An 11,718-nucleotide genomic window follows, 5' to 3' on the forward strand; every position below is an offset into this window, starting at 1 on the left:
ACATGCAAGGAGAAAGAAGAGCAATTGTAGGTTTCTTTCAGTAGTTAACCTGCTTATTACTTTCAGATCTCTTTAGCAGGCAAGTCTTTTGAAGGCTTTTAAAGAGCCCTTAAATTTTTAAAGGCTCTGCCAGGCTTTGCACACCAGGAGACAAAAAATTAGACTATGCAAAAAGCAAGGATTCCTGAAGGGCACCCTATGTTGCAAACAGGGTGCAGGGCAGGCACCTTCAAGATAAAAATGTTGCTAATTTCCTAGCTTCCCATCCAAAACTAAGAACATGTTTTAAAGATGTAGATACATCATAGTGATGGGAAATGTATGGCACATGTGCCACAGGTGGCACGTAGAGCCATATCTTAGTGCCAGTACTGGGTTGCTACTGGGACGGTAAAGGACGCCACACCAGTAGCAAAAAATTGAGCTGTGCGCGCAGCTTTGGGTGTCTTGCGTATAATAATAATAATAATAATAATAATAATAATAATAATAATAATAATAATAATAATTTATTAGATTTGTATGCCACCCCTCTCTGAGGACTCGGGGCGGCTCACAACAACATAAACAGTGTAAAAATCCAATTCTAAAATGCAATTTAAAACCCTTATAATAAAAACAATTAATCACTCAACCAATCAAACCATACACCAGCCTTGACAATTGGGGTGTGTGTTAGTTTCCCCATGCCTGGCAGCAAAGATGAGTTTTTAATAACTTACGAATTATGTGCGAATTCCAGCGAAGTTTTGCTTATGTACATGTGCAGGAAACAAAATCTTGCGAGGGAACCTCCCATGCGTGAGATTCTGGCAATTTTTTTTGCTTCTGTGCATGCGCAGAAGCAAAAAAAAAAAAACACCCACCGAATCTCACACACGCATCCTCTGAGATTTTGCTTCTAATAAGTATATAATATAGAAGGCAGTGGTGTTTTTCGCCATCCGCAGGCTCAGGGCCTACTGGAAGTCTAGAGGCTTCAGTGAGGGCGTCTCATATGAGCACAGCCCTCACTGAAGCCTCTAGACTTCCAGTAGGCCCTGAGCCTGTGGATGGCGAAAAACACCACTGCCTTCCAGTAGGCCTGTGTGCCACTAGGCCTGTGTGGAGGCTTTTCAGAAGCCTGGGGAAGGCAAAAAACAGGCCCGATGGGCCTACTGGAAGTTTGGAAAAGGGCCCAATGGGCCTACTAGAAGTTTGGAAACAAACTTCCAGTAGGCCCGTTGGGCCTGTTTTTCACCATCCACAGGCTCTGGAGGTTTTTCTGAAGCTCGGGGAAAATGAAAAACAGGCTCGATGGGCCTACTGGAAGTTTGGAAAAGGGCCCAATGGGCCTACTAGAAGTTTGGAAACAAACTTCCAGTAGGCCCGTTGGGCCTGTTTTTCACCATCCACAGGCTCTGGAGGTTTTTCTGAAGCTCGGGGAAAATGAAAAATGGCCCAATGGGCCTACTGGAAGTTTGTTTCCAAACTTCCAGTAGGTGCATTTGGCCTGATTATTTGCCATCCACAAGCTCCGGAGGCTTTCCTGAAGTTTGAGTAGAGTGAAAAATGGCCCAACAGGCCTACCGGAAGTCCAGAGGCTTCAGTGAGGCCTGCACACATGTGCGGGGGTATGTGTGTGCACATGTGCAGGGGGGGCATTGCATTATGGGTGTGGACACGTGCGCCCATTTTGCACCCGAACCGGGGGGAAAGGTTCACCATTACTGGTACAGTACTTCTGTCTTCCTACCCATTTTAAAAGTATTTCTGAATCCCTCCCAGTGAGGTTGTATAACATTAACATTAAGGCGCTCTCCAGGGTAAACAGTGGGAAGAAAAACAGCATTTTAATGATTAATTCAACAGAGTGAGGTCATCATTAAGAGTGTCTAATCAGATTTAAAATATGTGTGGAACTCTGTGCCTGTGTATTTGTGTGTCCGTGTGTGTATGTTTACATGTATTGGGTGAGTGTCATAGCACTTAAACTGAGGTCATATTTCCCAGTCCTGAAAAGCTAAACCATCTCTCTGAGTTACTGCAGGCTTTATGGAAACTTTATGGAAACTGACCTAGGACCAGAACTACAGACCTGGAAGGGGCAATGCAAGGCCATCAAGACCACCCTCACAGTCACCACTCAACAACAGATTCCACCTACTTGATCTGCTGTTCATGGATCTTGCTTTTGAGTAGTGGCAGACTGAATTACAGGTAGCGCTGGACTTAGGACTACAACTGAGCCCAAAATTTCCGTTGCTAAGAAAGATGATTGTTAAGTGAGTTCTGCCCCATTTTACGGCATTCCTTGCCAGAGTTATTAATTAAATTAACTGCACTTGTTAAGTGAGTCACGCGGACATTAATCTGGCATTTCCATTGACGTTGCTTGTCAGAAAGTCATAAAGTCCCATTGAGACTGGGAGGCATAGAAATCAAATTAATAGGTAGGTAGGTAGGTAGATATAATAATAACAACAACAACAATGACAACAACAATAACAACAACAACCCCCTGCTTAGGCAGGAGACCCTATACTACTTCAGACAGATGGTTATCCAATATTTTCTTTAAAACTTCCAGTGTCAGAACATTCACAACTTCTGGAGGCAAGCTGTTCCACTGGTGAATTATTCTAACCATCAGGAAATTTCTCCTTAATTCTAAATTACTGTACTTCTCTCCTTGTTTAGTTTCCACCCATTGCTTCTTGTTCTACCCTCAGGTGCTTTGGAGAATAGGTTGACTCCTTCTTCTTTGTGGCAGCCCCTGAGGTATTGGAATACTGCTATCATATCCCCCCTCCCCCCATCCTTCTGATAGATAGGTAGGTAGGTGGGTAGGTGGGTGGGTGGGTAGGTAGATAGGTAGGTAAATAGATAGGTAGATAGGTAGATAGGTAGATAGGTAGATAGATAGATAGATAGATAGATAGATAGATAGATAGATGATAGATAGATAGATAGATAGATAGATAGATAGATAGATAGATAGATAGATAGATAGATAGATAGATAGATAGATACATGACCTTGGGTCACTGCAAACATTATAAATGAGTTTGTCCGCAATGTTGATTAAGTGATTCTGGGGGTGCTGCAACAGTTGTAAGTATGAAAACTGGTCATAAGTTGCTTTCCTTTTAGTGTCTTTAACTTTGAATGGTCATTAAAGGAACTGTTATAAGTCGAGGACAAAAGGAAGGAAAAGAATTAGAAGGCTTCTTCAAAAACATGCCAGCTTCCTAGATCCCTTGTCTTACTCTCACACACTTTCCCTCTCCCCCCCCCACCTCCCAATCCCTCCCCAGTGGCGCTGTTAAGTGACAGGCTTGTGCACATTCCTTTTTACCCCACCCCCAACCTGTTGCTGCTGCTCGCCAAAAAAAAAAAAAAAACAGATTTCACGCGGCACTCTTCACAGGAGACCTGGGGAAGCATGCAAAAGAACAACTTCCAACTTCTTGCCCGTGGCTCACGAAGGGTAGCAGAGCAGGGATGCGTTCCCACGACTGACCAATAACTAGCCAATCAGATTTAGCCTGCTGTGTGCGCAAAGCCCCTTTGCAAATCGTGAGAACGGGAGCAAACAGAAAGCAGCAGCTAACCCTGTCCAGTGAACGCCCCCAGCAAGCAGACTTACGGGGATGTGAACGCGCAGCATGCGTCTCTTCTGGCCAGCGTCCTTCTTCTTAGCAGACGAGGCATCCTTTTTCTTGGCGTCCATGGCCGTACTTCCCATCGCAGGGATGCGAACAGACGCTGTCAACCAGCTCCCTGCGGCCAATTCCACACCCGCCTTGAAAAATCTCGGGTCCCCGAGTTGGAGCGCCGTGGAAAGCGATCAAAAGCCGGAGGAAGTTTGCCGCCCGCCGCTTGGGCTTCGGAGGCCAAGAGATGGGTCAGCGAAGAGGCCAACGGAGCCTCGACACATCGCCCGCCAGCTCGAGCCCCCCAGATGCCCCTGCTGCGGGACAACGCGATCCTAGTGGCGGGACACCGAGGTTGCTGCAAGCGTCAGAATCCTCCACAATTTCCCGGGCTAAAGTTTCCAGGCGGGCATCTTGCTGAAATCCTCGCGCGCTCAGGGGAAAACGCCAGAAAGCTCCTCGTGCAAAAAACAACAACAACTGGGGGTGCAAATGGAGGGCGTGCAAATGCAGCCCGACTTGCCCGCCCGCAGGGCTAGGTTGCAGATCTGGCGCCCCCCCCCCCCCCCGCTTCTTCAGAGGGCACGGGGCAAGGGCGTTGCGATCCTCCTTGAGAGAGGCCGGCGGATTCCTGGGCAAGCGGGTGCAGCTGGCAAGCGAGACGCGAGAGGGAGCGAGGAGACGCTCAGCAGCTGCACCAGCCTCCTTCGGGCGTGCGAGAGGCGAGTCTGACAGCGGCCACGGCACAAACAAGAAGGGGAAAGCGAGGAAACCCTGCCCAGAGAGGGAGGTGCAAACCTGTGTGTGTGTGTGTGTAAATATATTTCTAGCCGCCGAGGAGGCGGAGAGGCAGCTAACAGGAAGTGCACGCTCATAAAAGGCAACTTTCTCCAGGCCAGCCCTGGCACAATGCGCGCACACGCCCCTCGGCGCCTTCCGCGCCTCTCCCTTGTAGCCAAGGCCGCCGGAGACCTCCGCCGAGCAACCGCTGGAAGGACGCCCTTCAGCCGCTGCGTTGCCCGGCCCGCCTCCCGGGCATTCCCTGGCAGCTTGGCCAGATGTGCAAGGAAGGAATCCACCGGACGCGTTGGGCAGGCGGGGTATCTAGCGCGCTCTCCCCAATTCCTCCGCAGCTCTCTGGACTGGGCAAGGGCTGGTGACCGGCGAGGACAAGCCACGCGTGCCCCCCCTTCCTGCGTGGCTGGTCTAGAGCGGGGAGCCTGCCGCCGTCAGACACGCCTGCCCGTTGCGCAGATGTCATAGTCTGCGGGAGACGCCAGCGGCCAAAGGTGCCGGGAATGCAGCGGCCTTAATGCTTGCGCGCGTGTTTTTTTTTCTCCCCCCCCCCCAAGGGTGGTTTTCTGTGGCTCTCTTGAAAATAAAGCTTCGCTTTCCCTTTAAACAGATGCTCACGGATGGTGGCCTATCCCTCTCAAAAAAAAAACCGGTCTTAGTCACCGATACGCTGGTCATCGCAGGGTTTGGAGTGCTGCAAAGGAGCTATCGTTTAAGAGTACTGTATTCAGAAGAGGCAGCTAGCACAAAAAGCAGCAGAGCATAAAGTTTTAGGGGACTTTGAGGAACTCACTCCAATGAGACTGGCCCACCCCGTTCATTCTGGTAGAGAGGGCATGCTGTGCCCCCCCCCAAGTCAAGAATTCTGGCTAGCAGAAAGAGAAAACTTTCTGCCACAGCTCTCTTTGGAACATCATCGCCCTCCCCACCAAGATCTGGCCCACCCTTTTGGCCTTAAAGGCTAAAACACTCTGCCAATTAGCTTTGGACCCCCAATGTTAGTTTCAGCTGGAGGTGGTTAGTGGACTAGGAAGAAGATTCCAACTCCGCCTTGTCTCATTCTGGTTGTTAAATTACTTAATTTCTGTTTGTTTTATTGTTTAAATGTTTTTTTGGGTTTGTTTTTACCATGATGTAAGCTGCCCAGAATTTCTTGACAGCTGGGCAGCATAGCAACTTAATAAAAATTTATAAACAAACAAACAGCCATGGGGCTACTGCACTGCCACACCAATATTCAGTCGTTTGCCTTTTTGGCTGTTTGACCTTCAGCAGCATGAGCATCTGTGTTTACTATTGAAGAAGAGGTTGAACGCAGGCAGAGGCAACAAGACTGCTAGATGAGCACAGGCCATGAAATTTGCAAGAAGTTTTTTTCCCATCACATGCAGATTTAGTGTGAGATAAGTTACCCTGGAATCTCAAGTCACTTTTGCTGCAGCTGCAACCAGTGTTCCCTCTAATTTTTTTTGGGGGGGGGGGCGGAAAAGTATAGTGTCTGAGCGGCAGTCCCTTTGGGACTGGGCGGCACAGAAATAATAAATAAATAAATAAATAAATACTGTGTGTCTATAACAGTGAGCTCATAATAGGGCAACTCTATCAATATATCAAAATGCCACTTAAATAGTTGAGCTAGTTTCAAACTAGATTTTGATTTTCTTTCTCTCTTCCTTACTCCCATTCTTTCTCTTTCTCTTTTCCTTCCTCTCTTTTTTCTATCTGTTTCTCTCTCTTCCTCTCTTCCTCTCTCTCTCTCCTTCTCTCTCACTCTTTCCCTCTCGGCTTCTGGGCAGGTTTGAAAAACTCTGAGTTGATGATGATTTTTAAGTGAGCGATTGCTCACTGCTCAGCTTAGAGGGAACTATGGCTGCAACCAATGGCTATTCCAGGAAGGTTTTCCTACTTCAACCAGCACAATTGTTTCTACCCCACTTACCTACTGAGGTGTGATCATTGGCTCATCCAGTGATCACACCTCAGTAAGTAAGTGGGGTAGGAAAAAAATGTGCTGACTGCAGCTCTGGAGGAAAGCAACACTGGCTAAATCATCAGTCAATCAGTATCCATCACTATGGATGGGAGGAACTGTGATCTCCTAAATCAGAGGTCTTCACACTTGGCAACTTTAAGACATGTGGACTTCAGCTCCCAGAATTCTGGAAGTTGAAGTCCACAACTCTTAAAAGTTGCCAAGTATGAGGATCCTGTCCCAAATATTAGCCATCTAAGGATTATGTTGATACCACAAAATTTGGATCGCACTGTTGTTTTTTAAGCTCAGCAACTTTAAAATGCATAGACATCAGCTCCCAGAAACATTCTCCGTAGACATTCAACTCCCAGAATTCCCCAACCCGCATGGTTGGCCGTGGAATTCTGGGAGTTGAAGTCCACGCATCTCAAAAGTGGCTGAGATTGAGAAACACTGGTGCAAGTAGTCCTCCACTAGCAACAATTTGTTTAGTGACCGTTTGAAGTTACAATGGTACTGAAAAAAGTGACTCAGGGCCATTTTTCACACTTACGACCATTGCAGCATCCCTAGGATCACATCATCATAATTGAGATACAGTACTTGGAAACTGCTTCAGATTTATGACGGTTGCATTGCCCTGGGATCACATGATCCCCTTTTGTGATCTGAGAAGCAAATGTCGAAGCCAGATTTGTTTAACAACCGTGTCAGTAATTTAACAACTCCAGTGATTCACTTAACAACTATGACAAAGATTGTAAAATGGGGCAAAACTCACTTTACAAATTTATTTATTTATTTATTTATTTATTTATTTATTTATTGGATTTGTATGCCGCCCCTTTCCAGAGACTCGGATGTCTCACTTAGCAACATAAATTCTGGACAAAATTGTGGTCGTAAGTCGGGGACTAACTAGAGCAGGGATGGCGAACCTTTTTTTCCTTGGGTGCTGAAAGAAAGTGGGTATGCGCTATCGCACATGTGTGAGTACCCACATCCATAATTCAATGCCTGGGGAGGGCAAAAACAGCTTCCTCTGCCCCCTGGAGGCCCTCTGGATGCTGAAAATGGTCTGTTTCCCAGCTTCTGGTGGGCCCAGTAGGCTCATGTTTCGCCCTCCCCAGGCTCCAAAGGCTTTCCTGGAGTCGGGAGAGGGTAAAAACGCCCTTCCCCATCCCCTTGGAGGCTCTCTGGAAGCCAAAATGCCCTCTAGTAGCCTCTGTGCAAGCCAAAAATCAGCTGGCTGGCACACTATTATTATTATTATTATTATTATTATTATTATTATTATTATTATTATTTATTAGATTTGTATGCTGCCCCTCTCCGTAGACTCGGGGCGGCTCACAATAACAAAGACAATGTAAGAATAAATCTAACAATTAAAAAAACTCTAAAAAACCCATTATTAAAAGCAAGCATACACACAAACATACCATGTATAAACTGTATAGGCCCGGGGGATATGTGTCAGTTCCCCCATGCCTGATGGCAGAGATGGGTTTTAAGAACTTTACGAAAGGCAAGGAGGGTCGGGGCAGTTCTGATCTCCGGGGGGAGCTGGTTCCAGAGGGTTGGGGCTGCCACAGAGAAGGCTCTTCTCATGGGTCCCGCCAAACGACATTGTTTAGTCGATGGGACCCGGAGAAGGCCAACTCTGTGGGACCTAACCAGTCGCTGGGATTCGTGCGGCAGAAGGCGGTCCCAGAGATATTCTGGTCCGATGCCATGAAGGGCTTTATAGGTCATAACCAACACTTTGAATTGCGACCGGAAACTGATCGGCAACCAATGCAGACTGCGGAGTGGTGGTGTGACATGGGCATATTTAGGATAGCCCATGACTGCTCTCGCAGCTGCATTCTGCACGATCTGAAGTTTCCGAACACTTTTCAAAGGTAGCCCCATGTAGAGAGCATTACAGTAGTCGAGCCTTGAGGTGATGAGAGCATGAGTGACTGTGAGCAGTGAGTCCTGGTCCACACACATGCATGATGGAGCTGAGCTCGGGCAACAGCTCGTGTGCGAGCAGATATGGCTCTGCGTGTCACCTATGGCACCCATGCCATAGGTTTGTCATCACTGGTATAGAATACCTCTCAAATCTTGGCCCTTCATCTTTCTTTCCACCTCCTGGAGAGCCAAGGGGAATTATTTTTTACAAGGACTGAAGTTATTGGAGCAAGTTGAATCTTCCCAGTGTAGCTCTTTCCAGGCAACTTTAGTCCTTTATCTGGACAAAAGTTACAAAAACTCCTGGGAAGCAAATACCGCAACATGTGCCTACATCAAATGCCGCAGACGAAGGACATGAGGGCAGGATTCACGTGATGATGACATTATACACATGTCGTTATTTTGTCTTGGTGACCCACTGCAGGGCGGCCTGTGCCACGAAAGCAGCTGCGCTTGGAAGCAGATGGGAGAACAGGAATAGAAATCCCGATACATTAGATTTCTCCTTCCAAATTTGCAGGCTTTTCTGTGCCTCGGACTGATGTGTGAACATGCACGTGAGCACACACAAACACACAGACTAGTGGTGGGCTGCTTCTGGTTTGGCCCATTCCTGCAAACTGGCAGTGCCATTGGCGGGAGGCTCCGTCCACTTGCCCGAGATGCTTTTGCGCATGCCCAGAAGCATTGCGCTCGAATACACACACAAACCGGTAGCAACAGGTTTTAAAACCCACAATTGACACACACCCTTGGGATCGATCTGGCTGTCCTTAGAGAAGCAGAAGGAAAAGCTGAGAATATGTTAGTCCCTACCGCCTCTGCTGACCATACAGTTTCGAAGCTCAGCATTTATACAGTGATACCTCGTCTTACAAACGCCTCGTCATACAAACTTTTTGAGATACAAACCCGGGGTTTAAGATTTTTTTGCCTCTTCTTACAAACTATTTTCACCTTACAAACCTACCGCTGCCACTGGGACGCGCCATCTCCGGACTTCTGTTGCCAGCAAAGCACACGTTTTTGCACTGCTGGGATTCCTCTGAGGCTCCCCTCCATGGGAAACCCCACCTCCGGACTTCCATGTTTTTGTGATGCTGCAGGGGAATCCCAGCAGGGGAATCCAGCAGCACAAAAATGGGCGCTTCGCTGGCAACGGAAGTTCGGAGGTGGGGTTTCCCAGTGAGGGGAGCCTCAGTGAAATCGCAGCATCACAAAAACACAGAGGTCCGGAGGTGGGGATTCGAGGACTTCGGTGTTTTTGCGATGCTGCAATTTCACTGATGCTCCCTTTGCTGGGAAACCCCACCTCCGAACTTCCGTTGCCAGCGAAGCGCTCGTTTTTGCGATGCTGGGATTCCCCTGCAGCATCGCAAAAACACAGAAGTCCAAAGGTGGGGTTTCCCATGGAGGGGAGCCCAGGGGAATCCCAGCAGTGCAAAAATGGGCACTTCAGCTGGCAAAAGGGGTGCATTTTGGGCTTGCACGCATTAATCACTTTTCCATTAATTCCAATGGGAAACATTGTTTCGTCTTACAAACTTTTCACCTTAAGAACCTCGTCCCAGAACCAATTAAGTTTGTAAGACAAGGTATCACTGTACTTTAGATTTCAGTCTAGTTGAAGTAATTTCAATTGCTTAGATTTCAGCACCTGGATCCAGATTTGGCCTCCTTAAAACCTACCTGGCCTATTGAAATACACAGGGGTTTTAAAAATTGGAAGACTTGTTAAGCTGTCGAAAACATTTTTATAGGGCGGACTCCAAACAGGTAAAATAATTAAGGTTGGTTGAGTTTAGCTGGGACAATGTTTTAGGAACCTGTTCTCCTCATAAAATGATCCTGTTCCCAATTTTACCTTAGCGTAACATAAAGGTCTGACGCTCTCTTGAAAACCACATCCATTTTCAAGTTTGGATATCTGAAAAAAAAATCACATCATGTCTTTGTAACGTGCTGAGCTCATATTTGGATGTTCCCTGATTTGGGGTGTGTCAGTGGGAAGAACAGCTTTCTGTGAGAAGTTTTCCCCACCAAGTCTCACCTGGTCCTTTCTCTCATATTTTATTTTCCCAGATATTTAAATAACTTTAAATGCACATTATCCTTACCCTGGCTGACTATTCCAGATTTTATAACTTTTATAACTAGAAAACAATATAAGAAAGCTATGGTGAAAATTCTAGTATGTTATTTTTAAAAATCAATTTGCTTTGCTTCACATGGCGTGTTTGTTTTGGCTGAACATTTGCACGATGTGGAAAGTCACAGAAGATTAGGATATGTTGTCCTAAATATGTTCTCACTTATCACGAACACATCACCTCTAGTCCAACTGGCATTCCCACCAGATAAATCCAGCATGGTTTTAGTTCAGTGTCCCCAAAACATTTTCTTATACATTTACATTAAACTGGCCTGATGAAAGTTTATACAAAGTTAGAGTTCTGTCCTTTGCAGTTTTGGTCATTGAGTTAATTTATTATGGTTCATTGCACAGAATTGGACTTGGCATTTTTATCCTCTTATGAAACATAGAAACATAGAAGATTGACGGCAGAAAAAGTCCTCATGGTCCATCTAGCCTGCCCTTATATTATTTCCTGTATTTTATCTTCAGATGGATATATGCTTATCCCAGGTATGTTTAAGTTCAGTCACTGTGGATTTACCAACCACGTCTGCTGGAAGTTTGTTCCAAGCATCTACTTCTCTTTCAGTAAAATAATATTTTCTCATGTTGCTTCTGATCTTTCCCCCAACTAACCTCAGATTGTGTCCCCTTGTTCTTGTGTTCACTTTCCTATTAAAAACACTTCCCTCTTGAACTTTATTTAACCCTTTAACATATTTAAATGTTTCAATCATGTTCAATCATGTCCCCCCTTTTCCTTCTGTCCTGCAGACTATACAGATTGAGTTCATTCAGTCTTTCCTGATACGTTTTATGCTTAAGACCTTCCACCATTTTTGTAGCCCGTCTTTGGACCCGTTCAATTTTGTCAATATCTTGAATTCTTTCCCAAAGACTATTATTATCAAATTTATTTGCTACCTATCTCATAGTTTAAGGCAACTGAGCAGATGTTGGGCAACTGTCTGAACCACAATTCTTTTTCCATTATAGCTTGATAACCAATCTTTAAACCAATCTTTGTAATTAGTAAGTCTCAGCTCATGTCTTAAAACTGTATCAGGCCATGGTGGCTTACTTGAACCACAGGGTAAGGAAACCATAGTTCAACAAATTGCATAAACCCAGCCACTAATCTCATTAGCATTTTTAAAAAGTGAACAAACCTTCTGCAAGGTATAGTGAAGACATCGCTTTAGGGAGTGCCAGAC

At 46.0% G+C, this 11,718-nt stretch overlaps 1 protein-coding gene across 2 annotated transcripts in view; it reads right to left on the reverse strand.

Moving 5' to 3' along the window:
• PRKAG2 (protein kinase AMP-activated non-catalytic subunit gamma 2) overlaps positions 1-4,123 on the reverse strand; it is a 247,892-nt gene extending 243,769 nt beyond the window's left edge. The window contains exon 1 of one of the 2 annotated variants that reach the window (XM_070728762.1): positions 3,629-4,123. In XM_070728762.1, the coding sequence (XP_070584863.1) occupies positions 3,629-3,727 (99 nt within the window). In that variant the 5' untranslated portion in view covers positions 3,728-4,123. The remainder of the gene's footprint in view (positions 1-3,628) is intronic. The other variant, XM_070728763.1, reaches the window with a different exon arrangement.
• Between the last annotated feature and the right edge of the window lie 7,595 nt (positions 4,124-11,718).

This window comes from Erythrolamprus reginae, chromosome Z (genome assembly GCF_031021105.1).
Source record: "Erythrolamprus reginae isolate rEryReg1 chromosome Z, rEryReg1.hap1, whole genome shotgun sequence".
In the NCBI taxonomy this organism is placed as follows: Eukaryota; Metazoa; Chordata; class Lepidosauria; order Squamata; family Dipsadidae; genus Erythrolamprus; species Erythrolamprus reginae.